At 34.7% G+C, this 21,298-nt stretch overlaps 1 protein-coding gene across 1 annotated transcript; it reads right to left on the reverse strand.

Moving 5' to 3' along the window:
• Positions 1 to 4,715: 4,715 nt before the first annotated feature.
• LOC126373617 (protein insensitive-like) lies at positions 4,716 to 6,176 on the reverse strand. Its single transcript, XM_050019819.1, has 6 exons — positions 5,895 to 6,176; positions 5,707 to 5,784; positions 5,521 to 5,633; positions 5,268 to 5,411; positions 4,975 to 5,117; positions 4,716 to 4,785 (listed from the first exon to the last, which is right to left on the reverse strand). Exons 1-5 carry the CDS (start codon positions 6,060 to 6,062, stop codon positions 4,997 to 4,999), a joined length of 624 nt encoding a protein of 207 aa, XP_049875776.1. The 5' UTR covers positions 6,063 to 6,176; the 3' UTR covers positions 4,716 to 4,785; positions 4,975 to 4,996.
• Between the last annotated feature and the right edge of the window lie 15,122 nt (positions 6,177 to 21,298).

A 21,298-nucleotide genomic window follows, 5' to 3' on the forward strand; every position in this document is an offset into this window, starting at 1 on the left:
TTCAGCTGATTTCTATTGCGAAGCATTTTAGCTTCATCAGCGCACTTTGTCGTATTGCTGACCCTGGACACAAACCAAGAAATATTAATATAGAATAGTAAGTCCATCGTGTCAATCTGCCTTGACCTTGTTAATTTTAGTTTGTTGATAGATTTACATTTGTTGAATAAAAAGAAGATGGAAATGACATGCTTTAACAAAAGCCTAGGGATCGGACCTAACAAGTCTCTGCAACTTTGCATCTCTGAACTACGGTTTGTACGATGTCGTTGACAATCGCTGAGTTTAGTTTCTTCTTCGCCGGCTTATCCGGAAAGGCAGGAGAAGGTCTGCCAGTCAGGGAATGCGTGGCGAGGACACTGTAAAATATTACGACAAAGGTTCTTAATGTGTCAACGCACGAATTTTATTATTAATGGTTTAAGTTTTAAATCATAAAGTGCTCTCGTAAATTATATATTAATTTTGCATACTTGCGCGAAAATACGGCGGTAAGGAGCTTTCTAGTCACATTAGTGTAGGAACTCCAGTTCAGTCTATTCAGAAGGCTAGATGGCACTTTGGCGTTCCCGTCTCCAATAGGTACCTGTAAATTACTAAATTAAAAGCCAATTCTCAAACAGCGAAAAATACAATTTAAGGCGTAAAAGTAGTTCACTTACTAAATCAACGCATATGTTGTTGCGCTTAACATTCGTGTTTTTGTCGGATTCATTAGATGACACCTAATAAATCATAGTTAGTACATTAATATGATATTTAAAAAGAAAACAATACTCGTAAGTACTGAATTGTTTTTTATATTATAATACACACGTCAAACTTACCGTGATACAACTTGTATTTGCAATTCCGCTTACAGTTTTCCGTAAGAATTATTAATCGGCGATTCAGCTGCTGGTAATTCCTCATCAGATTCAGTTGACTCTCGAAGCCTGCTACCCGCTAAATTACCCCGATTTCGTTCAATTCTATCCTCACAGTCCTCAAACTCGGTTTGTGTCTCTTTTAGAGACTTCATAATAAATCTATGGGACTTTTTACTGTCTTTATTTTAAGATTTTAATGGCCTCAACTGAGCTGGTCTCTCCTTTCTCCAGCGTTTTTGCTCCCACAAGTACTTTTTGTATAAGTTAGGCCTGTGCGGAACGAGTACTTCCTGACGCGGGATCGAAACATTTCTCGGAATGTTACGTCCATTTATAACTCGAGAGCCGCTGATGAAGCCCAGTACATTTGTATGTGACTGAAAAATAAAATATAATATGAAACTCTTTTTTCTAAATTTAACCAATATGATTATTAGAACGCCAATTAGAGAAAAATGTTAATAATTATTTATTCGTAGCTGTTAGGCTACGGTTATCAACTTGCTGTAGAGATATTTCGATGGAACACACGAACGATCCTCTCTTAGCTGGTTCTCGTTACAACATTTAATTTGTAGTAGATCCTCGGCAGATACACTATTGCAATAAAAAGTGGCATTGCGAACTGTAGAAAACACAAAAACTGTATTGAACTTGCTGCACGTTTATTTAATAAAGTGTATCTGCCGAGGATCTACTACAAATTAAATGTTGTAACGAGACATTTCACACATTTTTTACTTCGACTAGGTACTTAGTATACTTTAATCTGACAATAAGATATTATTTGTTATAAAATTTGATTAATTTGTAGAAGTAAAATCACTTCTGTTTACCGCCAAAATTAGGTCTTAGTGGACAAGCAAAGGTAGCCATAAAACCTTGTTTAATGTAATTTTTAAATGTTGAATTCACATTACCAAAATAATGTATACTTGTCAAGGTTTTGCTGTTTTTAATAAATACGTATGAAACTATTTTCATTAATTTGTAAAAAAAACGAATAAAATGGTCCGGTGATTTTAGGATACCGAAATAATAATTTGAATTGGAGTCGCCTATGATCACCCAGATCTCCCTATCCATCCATAGGGAAGGCCCGTACCCCAGCAGTGGGGACATAAATGGGCTGGTGATGAATGAATGAAATGATCACCCAGGTGATCATTTTCGCGGGTGACCAAAGGGCACTAAACTGTCGCCGCTGTGGAATAGGCCATGAATATCTATGATTCAATGTCCAATGTCTTTTTATTGTTACAAAATATATTCTCAATTGTTTGCACTGTAGTAACTACGAAAAAATAAAATAACTTTGTGCCTATTTACCGCTGTTAGTCGATGTGTCTTATCTGAATATATTCTGAGTCTCCAATAAATAGACAGAAAACACTTGATGCTTCAAAATGATTAAAGAATAAATATACTGACGTTATACCAAATGACACCAACAACGTCATCAAAACAAGAAGCTTTAACGTATAAAGATTTAAAAGCCTAAAATCCTTATAAAACCCGAATGCTATTTTTTAACTATTGTGTCTGGAAATCAGGGCCGCATAATGATATAGGTATTTGTATACTGAGTTGTTGAGAGCGATAAATAAAAGTTAGCGTTATTTGCAAACTGTTTATTGTTAAGAATTTCAATTGTAAAATACATGTAAAAATAAAATAGGTACTGACTTTAAAATACATATAAGCACCTACGTATATATATATACTTAAATCTATGTTTACAGAATCTTAACTAAAAACTACACAACATTTAAAAGTCTGTTCTATTTGGTCGATGACCGCCCTCACCAACCTGTCGCTGTCGGGAGACAAAAGTCCTCTGACAAGGGTGATGGAACGACCACCGTATTTGCAAACTGTTTATTGTTAAGAATTTCAATTGTAAAATACATGTAAAAATAAAATAGGTACTGACTTTAAAATACATATAAGCACCTACGTATATATATACTTAAATCTATGTTTACAGAATCTTAACTAAAAACTACACAACATTTAAAAGTCTGTTCTATTTGGTCGATGACCGCCCTCACCAACCTGTCGCTGTCGGGAGACAAAAGTCCTCTGACAAGGGTGATGGAACGACCACCATATTTGCAAACTGTTTATTGTTAAGAATTTCAATTGTAAAATATATGTGAAAATAAAATAGGTACCGACTTTAAAATACATATAAGCAGCGGCGATAATTACGTAATCAATATTCGTAAAAAAAACAAAGCAATTACATTCGCTCATAATCTGAGTGTATCCCCCAATTTACAAAATATCCAATGTTGCTATTCACCATAGTGTAGTTGTTTTGATATTTACAAAAGAAATGTACTTCATTGATTATGATAATTGATTAACTAATGAAAACTTATCAATATTAAAATGGTTACTAAATATCTTAAAAATAACTCAGATAAAACAACTTACATGAATTTCATACAGAACATAAATAAAATGAATGATCATTACAATTAAATAATGAAAACCTTGCCATAAACGAAACGGAAGGTGAACATTTCATTTAACGTAAGAGAAGCTTATATAAACGTTATAAAGGTTTATGTATGAGAATATGTAGGCTTTTATATGCACTGTGGAGATTATCTAAAATACTTCTTGACAACGCAGTTGTTACTAACATGTTGGCTTACGGTGAATTTGTTAGGTCTATCTTACTTAAGATACTTACAGGATAATGTTCGGGGGCAATGTCACACTAGTGATGATGTCTTCATTGCACAAAAACGGTGGTGCATTCAAGCAGTTACTGGATTAAAACTCAGATACTTGTAAGCCACACTTCACACGTCTTCAACTGCTAACGATCCTGTAAATATGTATTTGAAACTGTTCTATTTGCAAAAATCATTCAAATTGCTTTAACAAAGTAGTAAGTGGGCGACGAGACCTACAACTGAAATTGGTTCGTTGCAAAACTCTTTCATAAAAATGTTTGTGCTATGGCGTCAAAACTTTATAATTACTTGCCACAAGTTATTTTGAAGTCGAGTGACTAATGAATTTGAATGCCGCTTGTAAGAAAGGCTTATTATGGTATGTCGGTATTTTTTGTATGATGATCATGGTTTAGAACTTATAATATTATTGCAAGTTTGAATTTTTATTTATTAAATAAAAGTTTATTTGTATTGAAAACGTTTTTATTTTTATTATATAATTTAATTCTATTAAAGGCACGATAATACAGGTTGTTAGTGACATCGTAACGAATACTGAGGGGGTAATTAAGACCATGACTCTTAGTTGATATAAAGTGAAATTTATCGCCGGAAAATTCAAGAAAATTTAAGAGTATTTTTAAATTCTTTTCAGTTCCATACTTTAGCGACAGAAAAAATCCACTTGATAACTACTCAGAATACTGGTCTGAATCATCCCTCAAGGTTTTCGTTACGATATCGCTGACACAATATTATGTAGAACTAAATTTTGTATGTGTATTTTTCTGGCGGAGTGTACTGATACGAATAAATACATTATTAACCAGTTTAAGATATTGTTTTATTTGTATTAAGCTTTATGACAGTAATTTCTTACTATATATCCCTTTTGTAAATAAATTGGGTAACTCCAGGAATACAACAGAAAAAGAAACGGCGTATATAGTACCTCGATATAATTTATGTAATGTTGTCATATTTCAAAAGATTATCAATATCCTATAAAATGAGTTCAAAAATAAAAAAAGGACTTTTCTCACAAAATATCTATATTAAGTACATTAAAAATACATTAAATTAAAAAGACAATATATAAAAGAAAGTACTTTAGTTTTAAAATTAAAACTACTTATTAAACTACAAAAAACACACTGTTTATTCAACGAGTACTCAGATGTTGTGTAGGTGTCATTCCACGACCTGGAGAATAAAGATGAAAGGACCTGTGAAATAAAAAATAACATAAACAACATGGTACTAACAATATACATTACAATTACTTACATAACTATTTATTACACCCAAAACAACGTTAAAATAAACAGTTGCAATCAGTAAATTGGTTCAAACTACTTATTTAAAAACAATAATCTCAAATCTCAAAACCTCTGAGTATAATTATTTTTACCCACCTTAGCAAAGACAACGTTTCTCTCAAGGGCTGTCAGAGTCGGATGGCGGGGTATTTTCCAGCTTCGAGACTCGTCGTTTGTTCAGCAGATTTCTATTGCGAAGCATTTTAGCTTCATCAGCGCATTTGGTCGTAATGCTGACCCTGGAAGAAAACCAACAAATATTAACATGAAATAGCAATATTGTGCAAATCAGCCTTGACCTTGTGAATTTTAGTTTGATGATAGATTTCCACTTGTTGAATAAGAAAAAGATGGAGATAACATGCTAAACAAAGGCCTAGGGAACGTACCTAACAAGTCTTTCTGAAACTTTACATCTCTGAACAACGGTTTGTACGATGTCGTTGACAATCGCCGAGTTAAGTTTTTTCTTCGCCGGCTTATCAGGAAAGGCAGGAGAAGGTCTGCCAGTCAGCGAATGCGTGGCGAGGACACTGTAAAATATTACGACAAAGGTTCTTAATGTGTCAACACACGTATTTTGCTATTAATGTTTAAGTTTTAAATCATAACATGCTATGATAAAATATTAATTTTCCATACTTGCGAGAAAATACGGCGGTGAGGAGCTTTCTAGTCACATTGGTGTAGGAACTCCAGTTCAGCCTATCCAGAAGCCTAGATGGCACTTTGGCGTTCCCGTCGCCAATAGATACCTGTAAATTACTAAATTAAAAACCAATCCTCAAAACAGGGAATAATGTATTTTAGAAAAAATGATTCACTTACCAAGTCGATTGTTATGTTTTTGCGTTTTACTTTAGTTCGTTCCTCCGTTTCATTTTCAGATACATCAGACGTAGCCATCTAAAAATTGAAAAATGTTAATAATCTTAGATACTTACTTATATTTTTAAATAACAGAATAGATACTCGTTTTGGTTGTTTTTATACAATTTTAGACTCATCAAACTTACCGTTATACTACTCGAATTTGAAATCTCATTACTCTTCAATATGTCCTCGGCAGAGGACTCACGAAGCGAAACATCAACCTCTTTAGACTGTGGCATTTGCTCGTTAGTTTCATGTGCTTTTTTATTATTATGCTCTAGCACTGTTTGAGTTTCTTGTGTGGACTTCATGTTTACTTTAGAGGAGCTTTTTTCTGTATTTTTCTTTACAGAAGTTAACTTTAATTGCCTGAGTTTTGCAGCTTTCTCCAAATTGCAATTTTTAAGTCTCTCCTGACGCAGAGTCGACGTATTCCTGGGAAGAGTGCATCTAGTCACAACTCGAGAGGTGCTGACGGGGCGTAGTATATTTACAGGTGACTGAAAGTAAAATATTAATTATGACAACTTTTTTTGTAACTTTTAACAACCTCATTAAGTAAATATAACAACACAAAATAACATAGCATCACGCCGGAATTCCTAAAGGGAAAGGCAGAGGTGTATAGTATGCACGCCCACTCTTTCCCGGCTTTGTTTCACAGCCATGTAATAGGCGGTAAGCTTATAATCACCACGTGATATCAGTTAAATATGATCCACACTTAGAATTAAAACTTACTGTTACGAAACGATCATCAAATGGAAGTGCAGCTAGTTCGGTGTCGTCGCTGTTGCTGGAGACAACATTAGTCAGTTCATGTCCATTTTCTACAATGATATACAACACCATTAGCAACCCGAATAACTTTTACATAAACACAACGAAATAATTCTAGATGAAATACATTTTAACTAAACACTTACCACCAGACAAACGATTCTCTCTAAGTTTGAAGTTTCTCTCGAATTTCTAGCAGATCCTCGGCGGCGGCAGCGGCGGCGTCTTTTTTCGATGTGTTTAAGAAATGAAAAAGTGCCATTGCGAACTGTATAACAACAAAATAGATACCTACTTATATTTTTAGCCAAATTTGCTATACCTAATATCTAACATTTCAAAACACCGTAAAATTCTTGTATAACAAAGGGATTTTAAATTATTTTAAACGAAAAGGATGTATTTCGGTATACTCACAGATATTTATTATCGGCAAAGGTTTCACTTCAAACTATTGAACTTTTTAATTGTTAGATCTGTGTCGATGTAGACGACTTGCCACAACGGAGCACTGAGGTACACTGATTGTATTTACATATCTGTCTCATTCCTAACCAAGTTACCTCCCACTCTTTTATCCTGGTTTAAGACATCCCTTTAATTTTTCTATTGTATTTCAGGTACACACACATTGAAGAACACTAATCGCTTTCAACATCATTGTTAACTTGCTAGATACCTTAGTTTTTGTGAAAAATATAACTGCCCTTTTGTTTTATAAAAGATAAGGAGCCAGCTCCTATTGTATTCCTGTAGGTAGCTATACTTTACAATACGTTTAAGGTTAAAACAGATTATGAGATTATGTTGTAAAACTTATTGAAAATCTAAAATGTACACATGGCATTTTTCAAGAAACGTAAAAGGCAATATAAAAAGAATTCTGAAATTGATTTTACGAAATTAAAGTTTTACTAAGCTTAATGAATTTCCGATATGCAGATTTGAAACTTCAAATCTACCCCTATTTTATAGACAACAAAATTTTACACAATTTGAATCGAACAGCACGTCAAATAGTTAAAGCGTTTCGAAATTTTGAGCTGATAATCTGTGAAGCTTTCTTTCACGGTTTCTATCAGACCAAGAAAGCTACGATTGCATAATTAATTGTAACAAAATTTGCCACGCTAATCGTGCTGACATTTTCATCATCCCGAATATTAAAGAAGTTAGCAATAATTATGATTGACATGTTGTACATGAATTTATTTATGGGTCTTAACGCTGTCGCGGCGATAAAGTATAAGTATTCTTAGAAATACGATTGTAGAGTGTAGAATAACACTCGGCATCTAATAGAAAGTGAAATTATCGTGTGCATTTTTCTTTTATTTCGACGTCTTTTTATTTCTGGGCGGATTACTATAGTTTCCTAAGTACCTACGTATTAGGTATTCTATTCAGCAACGAACCTGCTTTTTAAAGTTTTAACTAATGTGTAAATAATACTAAGATGGATTTAGATTTGTAACGATAAATATAGATTGTTTATCTAATAATAACAACAGGGATTTAATTTATGGCGATTATCCTCACAGTTTCTATTGAAACAATAAATCAGCTCATGATTCTGTGTTAATATCAAGAGGAATTTTCCATCGCAACTTTTTTCCAATTATTTTTAATTCTATACTTTTGCGATGTCAAATTCCATTCCTTTTGTGACAAAAAGCTACACACATTATTCTGTTTCTTTTCATAATCTTAAAATTTGTGAATATGTCCAACGTTTCGAAACGCTTTGTAATATTAGACGTGCTGTTAGATTCAAATTGTGTAAATTGTTGTTTTCTATAATTAAGGTGAACTTCATTTGAATTGTAAGCTGAAATCTAAGATTATTCGAATATTTGTTACTAACATAATGTGGACTAGTTCCTGAAATAAATATATTGAATAATTCTTTAATATTTTTACCTCCACTATTCATTACCATGTCACTTACACTACACGCCATACAAGCACGTACAGGAAGCCATATGCGTATGTATTAGTGTTAGTGACATCATAACGAATACTCAGGGGGATGATTTAGACCATGATTCTCCATCTGAAAATTCATGAAAATTAGTGTTTATTTTACTTGATAAGAACTCAGATTAATGGTCTGAGTCATCCCTTAAACTTTTCGTTACGATGTCACTAACATCCTTTATAGGAGTGTTTCGGGTAGCATCGAATTGGGTATGTAGCGGCATTTCGGAATAAAAATTAACTTTTTTATACCTAATACGGAGTTTCTTCAGTTTATTGCTTTCAGAATTCTTTGAATAAAACGTTTATGACGATAATATGTTACTTGCTCTTTTGTGTATTGTGTACCTACAGGAATACAATAGTTGCCGACTCGTTATCTTTCGTTAAACAAAAGGTCAGTAAAAGGAAGTATATATAATAAATTAGTGCTGTTCAGTATGTTTATACCTGAATACCCTACCCGAACGCGATTCCAAGAAGCTTTTCGCTGGAAAGATAAAGTGTCGGCTTTGATTGTATTCCTTTAATTATAATATTACTGGGTAACAACAATAATTACGGTCGTACACTGTATTGAAAACCAAAAAACCACATGGCATTTTCTAAAATCTGCCTAAAAGCAATTTACAAATAAAATATCGAACTTGATTCAAAGAAGGAAAATCGTTTTGGGAAACAATAAAGAAAAGCAATAATATATTATAATGAAATACCTACTCATTATGCACTTACTTTAATACTTACAGTTTTCTATAAGACTTGAAATGTATCTTTAATTGTAAGTAAACTCTTTCGTTTCCAAAGGCGACAGACACACTTTCATGGATAAAAATAATTATGTTCAATAGTAAGTAATTGCAAACACACTACTATGATATGAACCTGTCTGTTTAATATTTTATTCACTTAAATAATTTGTTACTGTATGTAAGAGGAAGGTAGGTAGGAAATTGAACAACTTATGGATACCTGCCTCACCAAATAAGACGTTTTCTTTATAAGAAGGTAGTCGTCAGATTTTTTCAAACTGAGATGGGTTAAAATATGCAAAAATGAAAAACTATATTGCGAGTAAGTAATTATTTTCTAACTTATTTAAGTATTAAATAATGTTTTAAGTGCCTAGTCATTTTTCGATGACAATATTTTTAACGTAAAGTAACAAATCTGGCTCAGCTGTCGCCGGCGGGTATTTAGTAGTGCCTATAACTTAAGTTTAATGTTTAGAAAACAAGCCTGATCTTTTTGTGATCTTCTACAATCTCTTGATGTGGTTTGGTGCGCCAAGTACGACGATTTTTACAGACAAATAATTTATTATAAGTAGGTACCTACCTAGAAAGTACGTAATTTCTAGAATCTGTACGTTAATATCTAGAAACTGGCAGATTTAAGCACTCTTAAGCTGCGATAATACATAGTATTATATAGTAGGCTCACATTAGCCAATTGGTATTTTGATTTTGATTTGATTGATTCAAAGATTTGATTGGGTCAAAGATAAATTATAAAATACTAATCTACAAATATAAGTAAGCCAGACTAAGACGATCATAAATCATTCTCATTTTACATTTCGAAGTATTTTCGAATTTAATTTATGAATTAAGATACAATGAGTACCTACGACGTGTGACCGCTTTTGTTGATGATGTCACAGGACATTATTTCCATACAAACTCCAAATTCGTTTTCACTTTATCGGCGCACCTTGTCGTAATGCTAACCTTGGAGGAAAACCAATCAAACTTGATCTTATTATTAGAAAAATATGAAGATAATATGCTTAACAAAAGCCTAGACAACTTACCTAACGAGATTTTTCGCGACTTTGCATCTTTGTACAAACAATTCGAGGGTTGAAAGGCAAATGGGTTTAAGCGACATTTTGGGCGAAATTGACTTATATATATATTCGGAATCAGCGATTTTTTCCGCGTCGACTGATCTTGGTTTCAGATCAATCGAAGCTACTTTTTGGCGCTTCAACCAATTAGCACTTTGGGTACATTTTTAAAAACCCGTGTTTTAACCGACAAAAAAATGCACAAAATTCTGGGCGGGTGGCATATCAGTCGTATTCCGGGATATGAGTCGGTCACATAAGCTGTTATGTCTTTTCATTTTCATGATTCGAAGTCTGTTAAAGCGTTTTCCCTGACAGTGTTTTGTTATAGATAAGTCGGTTAAATCATTTGTCCTTAGACGAAACGAAAATAGATTTGGCGCTTAAATCTTTTTGCTTTAATCCAGATTTTATAAATATTGTCGCTTCAACCGTTTTGCCTTCGACAGTTTAAAAGTAAAATTGGCACTTGAACTGTTTTGCCTTTACCGAAAATATTCATAGAATTTGACTTCAGCTATTTATGCTACATTTTTTTTAATTTTTTGTCGTATAAAACAACTATCATTTTCTTTTGAAAGGACTTAAAACGTTTTTCCAAAACAAAAAAGAAATAACGCTAACATTTCAGTCATCGCAATTTTGTATGAAACCTTGTGCCCGCATCACTTCAACATATCAAAATAAGTATGGGCAGGTCCTGGTTGGGCGGTTCACACAGCTAAAAAATACGATTGGGAAGACCGGGAGTGTGCGTGTCATCATGTCACCCAAGCCGTATCCGTTGATGGTGACTTCTATTTGTGTCTATCCCAAGTCGTTATTGTGGTGGACTTTGACGTGGCTAGCGGAACCGAACTTCGAATTGAAGATCTGGTCACATGGCAAACAATCAAGCTGGCCAGCCGAGTTTACCGTGTAATTGTAGGAAGGTTTCCGTTGAGTTTTCCGTATTTGGCGTCTTGGACTAAGATTTTCGAGGACTATATCACGCGCTATTCCAGGTTCAGACACACACATCCCAACTATCAGTTGGCATGTTGAAAGCCACATGGTTGCGCTTGAGTACGTCTTTGTACCGCAGGTATTGTCCACCTTGTTTACAGTTCTAGACACCTCGAAATAGAAAACCTTTCTGCCATCCATTCGCATGACGTGACCGCACCATTGTAGGTGATGTTTTATGTTGAGAGCTTCTATTCCGAATATGCCAGAACGACGTAATACTTCTGTTATTGGAAAACCATCTTGCCGCTTTATGCGAAGGATGGACCTTAGACATTTAAAGTGTTACGTATCAAGTACGCCGCTGAGACTTTGTACACTAATATTTTAAGTTTTCCAAAGGCTGCCACCGCACCTGTTATACGGGCTGGCAACTCAGATGACTTTGGAGTCATTTCATATTTGAGAACCCAAATATTTTGATTTTGAAACTTCCTCCAGCTCAGCGCCCTTTAAAGCAACATTGGAAGAAGCTACATCCCCGGACCATCCTCTGGATGGTTATTTTAAAAGGGTTTTGCACAAAACTATAAATATTCTGGTGTGTGACTTAATTGAATCGGCCATTCCTCGGCAAGTTTGGTTAACTGACGCATAGATGTGAGACGTGAGAGATCAAAAATGATCTTATTCATTTTAGCCTTAATTTCAATTAAGCTATAAATAACAATTCCACAGAGTATCCCACTTATGCGTGATACAGAAGCGATATATAAAGAAAATAGACTAGGAACCATGGCTCCATGTGTTATGACATAGCCTTGTTTCGCGCCGTAGGTAACGACGAATAGCTCTGAAAAGTTACTTCTAAATCAAACTGTCGTCATCATGTCGTCATGATATTGTCGTATCAGGATAAGTCATAACTTTTCAGGACAATCTGTTTCCTTTAGAGCAATCCACAAGCCGCGTGAAGCCTCACGCAGCACATAACAAAGGCCGATGTTGTTTAAGCCTTTTGGCCTGAATCTGTTTAATAACAAAACCGTACCCCCATATCTCTGTCCGGACAAAATCATCATTGGGTTTCCGGAAGTACCTTTTCTGCATCATGGGATAGAATAACGTTAAGGCTAAAATTTAATATCGATCGCCATCGACTCGCAAAGAGGAAGAAGTCTAAAATCATTCCAGCAGCTGACTCCCATATCTTCAGGATGAGTTTGTATAACCAGTTATTAATGTGTAGGCATATTATACAGTTCAGATGGTATTTTTGATGTGTTGGTATTCGTCATCCTTCTTAGCGCGGTAAGAAGTTCTTCAAAGGTCGGGGGTGCCGCTAGATCTTAAGCGAAACCCCCGACCTTGTTGTAACAAACTCGACCGATATATTGTAACAAACTTCACTGGTATTACTATTGGGATTTAAGACATCGTTAAAATGTGTCCAAAGCGCTGCTAATAAGTCTTTCTGATCAGTGAGGCGTTGGGTTTCCTTGTTGTAGATTGAAACTCTCTTCAAAGTTTGTGGCCGAAAACAGTCTTGAAGCTGTCGAAAATCTACCGGAACTGGATTGATAGGAATCAGCATAGAGCTGAATTCCACAAGCTTATTCCACCTGGCATTTGTTTTTGAGACATATGGTGACAGAAAAGCCCGCCTGTAGTTCCCCACGAGCTGATTTTCACGTTAGAACCATCGCACCAATCTTAGTTTTGCGGTCTGGTTTACCAACCAATAACTTCGGTAGAGCAGAGCACAGCTATAAAAATGCTCGGCAAAGGAACACCATCTATTTATTATTATTATCATCTATATTATCTCATCGACAGATGTGTCTGCTGCGATGTCCGACGTATCTCGGCTTTAAAAGCATGATCGAGTTCTGTTATTCTTTGTCAACTTCGACGGTATCTTATGGCCAGCTCGAAGTGGAGGTCTTAGGCGCAAATGTAACAGAAATTTTGATCAAACAAGTCGCTGATCTATCCACCCCTGGCCGCCTCTTAATATGAGAGCAATCAGTACTTCACTGCAGTCTGTCCTAGTACCGCGTACCATCTAGTAGGAGCCAGTGCTTGGAACTTGCATCCAAGCACGTGGTCTTAAATTTTTCAGTAAATCGGAAACAAATTGTGATAGTGAGATTAAACTCAGCACAGAGTATAAGCACATTAAGACTTTTTCAAAGCTATTTGTTTCTTTTATTGCCCGCATTCAGTTGGTGACAGTCATCTGTCATCCGCCATCATACGCGGTTTACCATATACTTAAAAAGTCGAATTAAGCATGTGTAACAATCTTTATGGTTATATTCTAGATCCTGTTTCTTAATGAAATCGATTTACTCATTATATCCGCCGTGATTTTTCCTAATATTGTAAGGTACAAATGCCTTGCCCGACTAAAATCTCTCCCAGGAAAAATGGCTTAAGGACCGACTTTATTTCCGATCTTACTAATATTTGGATTTCATACAATTGAAATTAGTAGCAGATGGTCACTTAAGATATTTTCCTTCCCTGTCATATAACCTTTTATGAAGGTTAAGCTGATTTGCCTCTAGTCTTCTTTTTTTAAGAAGTCGTTTAACTCATTTAGCTTTAGTCAAACTAATAAGTGAGAGGTCTCTTAAAGCATTTTGCTTTTAGCCAATATTTGGCTCTAGTGGATATCAACCGTTTTTCCTTCAACTGTAATTTAGTTCAATTGAGGCATTTTGTATTAAGCGACTTCTAAAATCTATAACTGATGTGTTTTTCGAACCAAATAAATACAGAATTGTGCAACGTTTAATTTAAAATAATTCTTAGCATTTTGAACACTTTTGATTCAGTAGTTTTTTTTATATGATTTTTTTTCGAAAAAATAAAACTTTAAATGGCTCTCCTGTAAAGTTCACAAAATGTCGCTTAAACCCATTTGCCTTTCAACCCTCGAATTGTTTGCACGATATCGTTGACCATCGCCGAGTTCAATCTTGTTTTTGCCTATTTATTAGGAAAGGCTGTAGAAGTTCTGCCAGTGAGGGAAAGCGTAGCGAGGACCCTGTGGAATGTTACAAGGTATTTAAATATAGGTACTTATTAATATTAAAATGTATCAGATTTGTTCAAGTACATACTTGTGCGAAAATACTGTTGCTGTTGTTAAAAGCTTCCTTGTCGCATTTGTTTTACAACTCGAGTTCATCTTCTTTAGGAGGGTGGATAGTACTCTGGCGTTCCCGTCTCCAATAGCCACCTGTAAATTACTAAATTTAAATCAACTCTCAAACAGCGAATAAAACATTTTAAGGAGTAAGTGTTTCACTTACCAAATCAACGCAAATGTTGTTGCGCTTAACATTCGTGTTTTTGTCTGAATCGGTTTACAGGACTTCTTGTCCACTGCAGAAGTTTCTTCATAGGAATTTATTTTTAGATTTTAATAGTCTCAATTTACCAGCTTTCTCCCTATTCCAGCGTTTTTGCTCCTGCAAGTTCCTCTTGTACAAGTTAGAACTGTTCGGAACAATTGTTCCCTGACGCGGTGTCGAAGTATTTCTCCTAATGGTGCGTCCAGTTATAACTGGAGAGACGCTGACGGTGATTGGTCTATTACTAGATAACTGAAAGTAAAAAAAAAAAGAAATCTATTTATCCGATCTTAGGTTTTGGTTTACAATTTAAATTAAAAAGTGCCTTTTCTGGTTGATCTAACAGCACATCTATTTGTATTCCAGATAAGCTGAAAGTTTTAATAAATTTTGCTCCGCTAATCGTGCCGCTCATCCCTACATAATAACATAAATACCATGGGGTAGTCAGAGGTACATCCGTCGTAAAACGAACTAAGTATCATTGCTCATTACGTATTATCATTGGCATTTGCTTAGGGGAATAAGGCCGCAGCGATGATAATTACGTAATTTATATTTGTCAAAAGACAAAGCAATTACATTCGCTCATAATCTGAGTGTATCCCCCAAACTACAAAATATCCAATGTTGCTATTCACCATAGTGTAGTTGTTTTTGATATTTACAATAGAAATGTACTTCATTGATTATGATAATGGATTAACTAATGAAAAATTATCAATAATAAAATGGTTACAAACTAAATTTCATACCGAACATAAATAAAATGAATGATGATTACAATAAAATAATGAAATCATTGCCATAAATGAATCGGAAGCTGAACATTTCATTTAACGTAAGAGAAGCTTATATAAACGTTATAAAGGTTTATGTATGAGAATATGTAGGCTTTTATATGCACTGTGGAGATTATCTAAAATACTTCTTGACAACGCAGTTGTTACTAACATGTTGGCTTACGGTGAATTTGTTAGGTCTATCTTACTTAAGATACTTACAGGATAATGTTCGGGGGCAATGTCACACTAGTGATGACGTCTTCATTGCACAAAAACGGTGGTGCATTCAAGCAGTTACTGGATTAAAACTCAGATACTTGTAAGCCACACTTCACACATCTTCAACTGCTAACGATCCTGTCAATATGTATTTGAAACTGTTCTATTTGAAAAAAACATTCAAATTGCTTTAACAAAGTAGTAAGTGGGCGACGAGACCTACAACTGAAATTGGTTCGTTGCAAAACTACCCTCTTTCATAAAAATGTTTGTGCTATGGCGTCAAAACTTTATAATTACTTGCCACAAGTTATTTTAAAGTCGAGTGACTAATGAATTTGAATGCCGCTTGTTTAAATTTCTAGTAAGAATGGCTTATTATGGTATGTCGGTTTTTTTTGTATGATGATCATGGTTTAGAACTTATATTTGGATGTTTTTTATTATTGAAATATTATTGCAAGTTAGAATTTTTATTTATTAAATAAAAGTTTATTTGTATTGAAAACGTTTTTATTTTTATTATATAATTTAATTCTATTAAAGGCACGATAATACAGGTTGTTAGTGACATCGTAACGAATACTGAGGGGGTAATTAAGACCATGACTCTTAGTTGATATAAAGTGAAATTTTCCGTCGCAAAATTCATGTTTTTAGTGATTTATCCTAAACTTTTGCGATAGAAAATCCCATTTGATAGCTAAATAACCCCTCTCAGTATTCGTTACGATGTCACTTACGCCTCATACAAGTAAGTATGTATGTATAGGTAGCCATAGAAGTGCGCATGGATGTTAGTGACACCGTAACAAATACCGAGGAGGATGATTTTGACCATGACTCTGAGTTGATCATCAAGTGGAATTTATCGCCGGAAAATTCAAGAAAATTTAAGAGTATTTTTAAATTATTTTCAGTTCCATGCTTTAGCGACAGAAAAATCCACTTGATAACTACTCAGAATACTGGTCTGAATCATCCCTCAAGGTTTTCGTTACGATATCGCTGACACAATATTATGTAGAACTAAATTTTGTATGCGTATTTTTCTGGCGGAGTGTACTGATACTATTCTAATTATGATCGTAAAACATTATAACACGAATAAATGCATTATTAACCAGTTTAAGATATTTTTTTATTTGTATTAAGCTTTATGACAGTAATTTCTTACTATATATCCCTTTTGTAAATAAATTGGGTAACTCCAGGAATACAACAGAAAAAGAAACGGCGTATATAGTACCTCGATATAATTTATGTAATGTTGTCATATTTCAAAAGATTATCAATATCCTATAAAATGAGTTCAAAAATAAAAAAAGGACTTTTCTCACAAAATATCTATATTAAGTACATTAAAAATACATTAAATTGAAAAGACAATATATAAAAGAAAGTACTTTGTTTTAAAATTAAAACTACTTATTAAACTACAAAAAACACACTGTTTATTCAACGAGTACTCAGATGTTGTCCACGACCTGGAGAATAAAGATGAAAGGACCTGTGAAATAAAAAATAACATAAACAACATGGTACTAACAATATACATTACAATTAAATAACTGTTTATTACACTCAAAACAACGTTTAAATAAACGGTTGCAATCAGTGAATTGCTTCAAACTATTTAAAAACAATAATCTCAAAACCTCTGCGTATAATTATCTTTACCCACCTCAGCAAAAACAACGTTTCTCTCAAGAGCTGTCAGAGTCGGATGGCGGGGTGTTTTCCAGCTTTCTAGACTCGCCGTTTGTTCAGCTGATTTCTATTGCGAAGCATTTTAGCTTCATCGGCGCATTTGGTCGTAATGCTGACCCTGGAAGAAAACCAACAAATATTAAAATGAAATAGCAATATCGTGCAAATCTGCATTGACTTTGTGAATTTTAGTTTGGTGATAGATTTCCACTTGTTGAATAAGAAAAAGATGGAGATAACATGCTAAACAAAGGCCTAGGGAACGTACCTAACAAGTCTTTCTGAAACTTTACATCTCTGAACAACGGTTTGTACGATGTCGTTGACAATCGCCGAGTTAAGTTTTTTCTTCGCCGGCTTATCAGGAAAGGCAGGAGAAGGTCTGCCAGTCAGCGAATGCGTGGCGAGGACACTGTAAAATATTATGACAAAGGTTCTTAATGTGTCAACGCACGTATTTTGCTAATAATGTTTAGAAGTTTAAATCATAAAATGCTATGATAAAATATTAATTTTCCATACTTGCGCGAAAATATGGCGATGCGGAGCTTTCTAGTCACATTAGTGTAGGAATTCCATTTCAGCCTATTCAGAAGGCTAGATGGCACTTTGGCGATCCCGTCGCCAATAGATACCTGTAAATTACTAAATTAAAAACCAATCCTCAAATCAACGAATAATTTATTTTAGGATTTAAAAAATTTTTCACTTACCAAGTCGATTGTAATGTTTTTCGTTTTACTTTTGTTCGTTCCTGAGGTTCCGTTTGTTTTTCAGATACATCAGACGTGGTCATCTAAAAATTGAAAAATGTTAATAAGTATAAGTACGTAGATACTTATATTTTTAAATAACAGAATAGATACTGGTTTCGGTTGTTTTTATACAATTTTAGACTCATCAAACTTACCGTTATACTACTCGAATTTGGATTCTCATTACTCTTTAATATGTCCTGGGCAGAGGACTCACGAAGCAAAACATCAACCTCTTTAGACTCTGGCATTTGCTCGTTAGTTTCATGTGCTTTTTTATTATTATCCTCTCACACTGTTTGAGTCTCTTGCATGGACTTCACGTTTACTGTGCGGGAATTTGTTGTAATATTGACTTTAGAGGAGCTTTTTTCTTTATTTTTCTTTACAGAAGTTGACTTTAATTGCCCGAGTTTCGCAGCTTTCTCCCTAGACCATCGTTTTTGTTTCTGCAGGTACCTCTTATGCAAATTCGACCCGCAATTTTTAAGATTCTCCTGACGCGGAGTCGACGTATTTCTGGGAAAGGTGCATCTAGTCACAACTCGAGAGTTTCTGACGGGGCGTAGTATATTTACAGGTAACTGAAAGTAAAATTTTAATTATGACAACACTTTTTCTAACTTTTAACAACCTCATTAAGTAAATATAACAACACAACATAACATAGCATCACGCCGGAATGCCCAAAGGGAAAGGCAGAGGTGTATAGTATGCACGCCGCTCTTTCCCGTCTTTGTTTCACAGCCAACATTAATCGGGCACAAATACTGGATACCACGTGATATCAGTTAAATATGATCCACACTTAGAATTAAAACTTACTGTTACGAAACGATCATCAAATTGAAGTGCAGCTAGTTCGGTGTCGTCGCTGTTGCTGGAGACAACATTAGTCAGTTCATGTCCATTTTCTACAATGATATACAACACCATTAGCAACCCGAATAACTTCTACATAAACACAACTAAATATTGCTGGATGAAATACATTTTAATTAAACACTTACCATCAGACAAACCATTTTCTCTGAGCTTGTTCCGAATTTCTAGCAACCATTTTAGACTCTGGCATTTGCTCGTTTGTTGCATGTGCGTTTTTATTATTATCCTCCAACACTGTTTGAGATTCTCGCATAGTAGTTTATTCCTTGAGTACTCTGATGTTGTGTAGGTTCCACGAGCTGGAGAATGATTATGAAAGGACCTGTGAAATAAAAAATAACTTTAACAACATGGTACTTACAGTATACATTACAATTACAAAACTGTTTATTACACTCAAAACAACGTTAAAATAAATAGTTACAATCAACTTCAAACTATTTGAAAACAATAATCTCAAAACCTCTGTGTATAATCATTTTTACCCACCTCAGCAAAAACAACGTTTCTCTCAAGAGCTGTCAGAGTCGGATGGCGGGGTGTTTTCCAGCTTTCTAGACTCGCCGTTTGTTCGGCTGATTTCTATTGCGAAGCATTTTAGCTTCTTCGGCGCATTTGGTCGTAATGCTGACCCTGGAAAAAAACCAACAAATATTAACATGAAATAGCATTATCATACAAATCAGCCTTGACCTTGTGAATTTTAGTTTGATGATACATTTCCACTTGTTGAATAAGAAAAAGATGGAGATAACATGCTTAACAAAGGCCTAGGGAACGTACCCAACGAGATTTTCTGCAACTTTGCATCTCTGAACTACGGTTTGCACGATGTCGTTGACAATCGCTGAGTTAAGTTTATTCTTCGCCGGCTTATCCGGAAAGGCAGGAGATGGTCTGCCAGTCAGCGAATGCGTGGCGAGGATACTGCAAAATATTACGACAAAGGTTCTTAATGTGTCAACACACGTATTTTGCTATTAATGTTTACAAGTTTAAATCATAAAATGCTATGATAATATATGTATTAATTTTGCATACTTGCGCGAAAATACGACGGAGAGGAGCTTTCTAGTCACATTGGTGTAGAAACTCCAATTTAGTTCAGCAGCAGTGTAGCCTATTCAGAAGGCTAGATGGCACTTTGGCGTTCCCGTCGCCAATAGATACCTGTAAATTACTAAATTAAAAACCAATCCTCCAAACAAGGAATAATTTATTTTAGGACTTAAAAAATGTTTCACTTACCAAGTCGATTGTAATGTTTTTGCGTTTTACTTTTGTTCGTTCCTCAGGTTCCGTTTCTTTTTCAGATACATCAGACGTGGTCATCTAAAAATTGAAAAATGTTTATAAGTATAGGTACTTACTTATATTTTCAAATTACAGAATAGATACTGGTTTTGGTTGTTTTCATACAATTATAGACTCATCAAACTTACCGTTATACTACTCGAATTAGGATTCTCATTACTCTTCAATGTGTCCTGGGCAGAGGAATCAAGAAGCGAAACATTAACCTCATTTGACTCTGGCATTTGCTCGTTAGTTTCATGTGCGTTTTTGTTATTATCCTCTAGCACTGTTTGATTCTCTTGCATAGTAGTTGTAATATTGACTTTAGAGGAACTTTTAACTTTATTTTTCTTTAGAGAAGTTGACTTTAGTTGCCTGAGTTTTGCAGTTTTCTCCATAGACCATCGTTTTTGTTCCTGCAGGTATCTCTTGTACAAATTGGGTCTGTTATTTTCAAGTGTTTCCTGACGCGGAGTCGACGTATTTCCGGGAAGGATGCATCTAGTCTCAACTCGAGGGTGGTTGATGGGGCGTAATATTTTTACAGGTGACTGAAAGTAACATTTTAATTATGACAACACTTTTTCTTACTTTCAACAACCAGATTAAGTTAATATAACAACACAACATAACATACCATCACGCCGGAATACCCAAAGGGAAAGGCAGAGGTGTATAGTATGCACGCCCACTCTTTCCCGGCTTTGTTTCACAGCCAACATTAATCGGGCACAAATACTGGACACCACGTGATATCAGTTAAATATGATCCAGACACCAATTCAAACTCATAAAGATACCATCATTTGAACACTTAGAATTAAAACTTACCGTTACGAAACGATCATCAAATTGAATTGCAGCTAGTTCGATTTTATCGCTGCTGCTGGAGACATCATACGTCAGTTCAGGTTTATTTGCTACAATGATATACAACACCATTAGCTACACGAATAACTTCTTCATAAACACAACGAAATAATT

This window comes from Pectinophora gossypiella, chromosome 16 (genome assembly GCF_024362695.1).
Source record: "Pectinophora gossypiella chromosome 16, ilPecGoss1.1, whole genome shotgun sequence".
In the NCBI taxonomy this organism is placed as follows: Eukaryota; Metazoa; Arthropoda; class Insecta; order Lepidoptera; family Gelechiidae; genus Pectinophora; species Pectinophora gossypiella.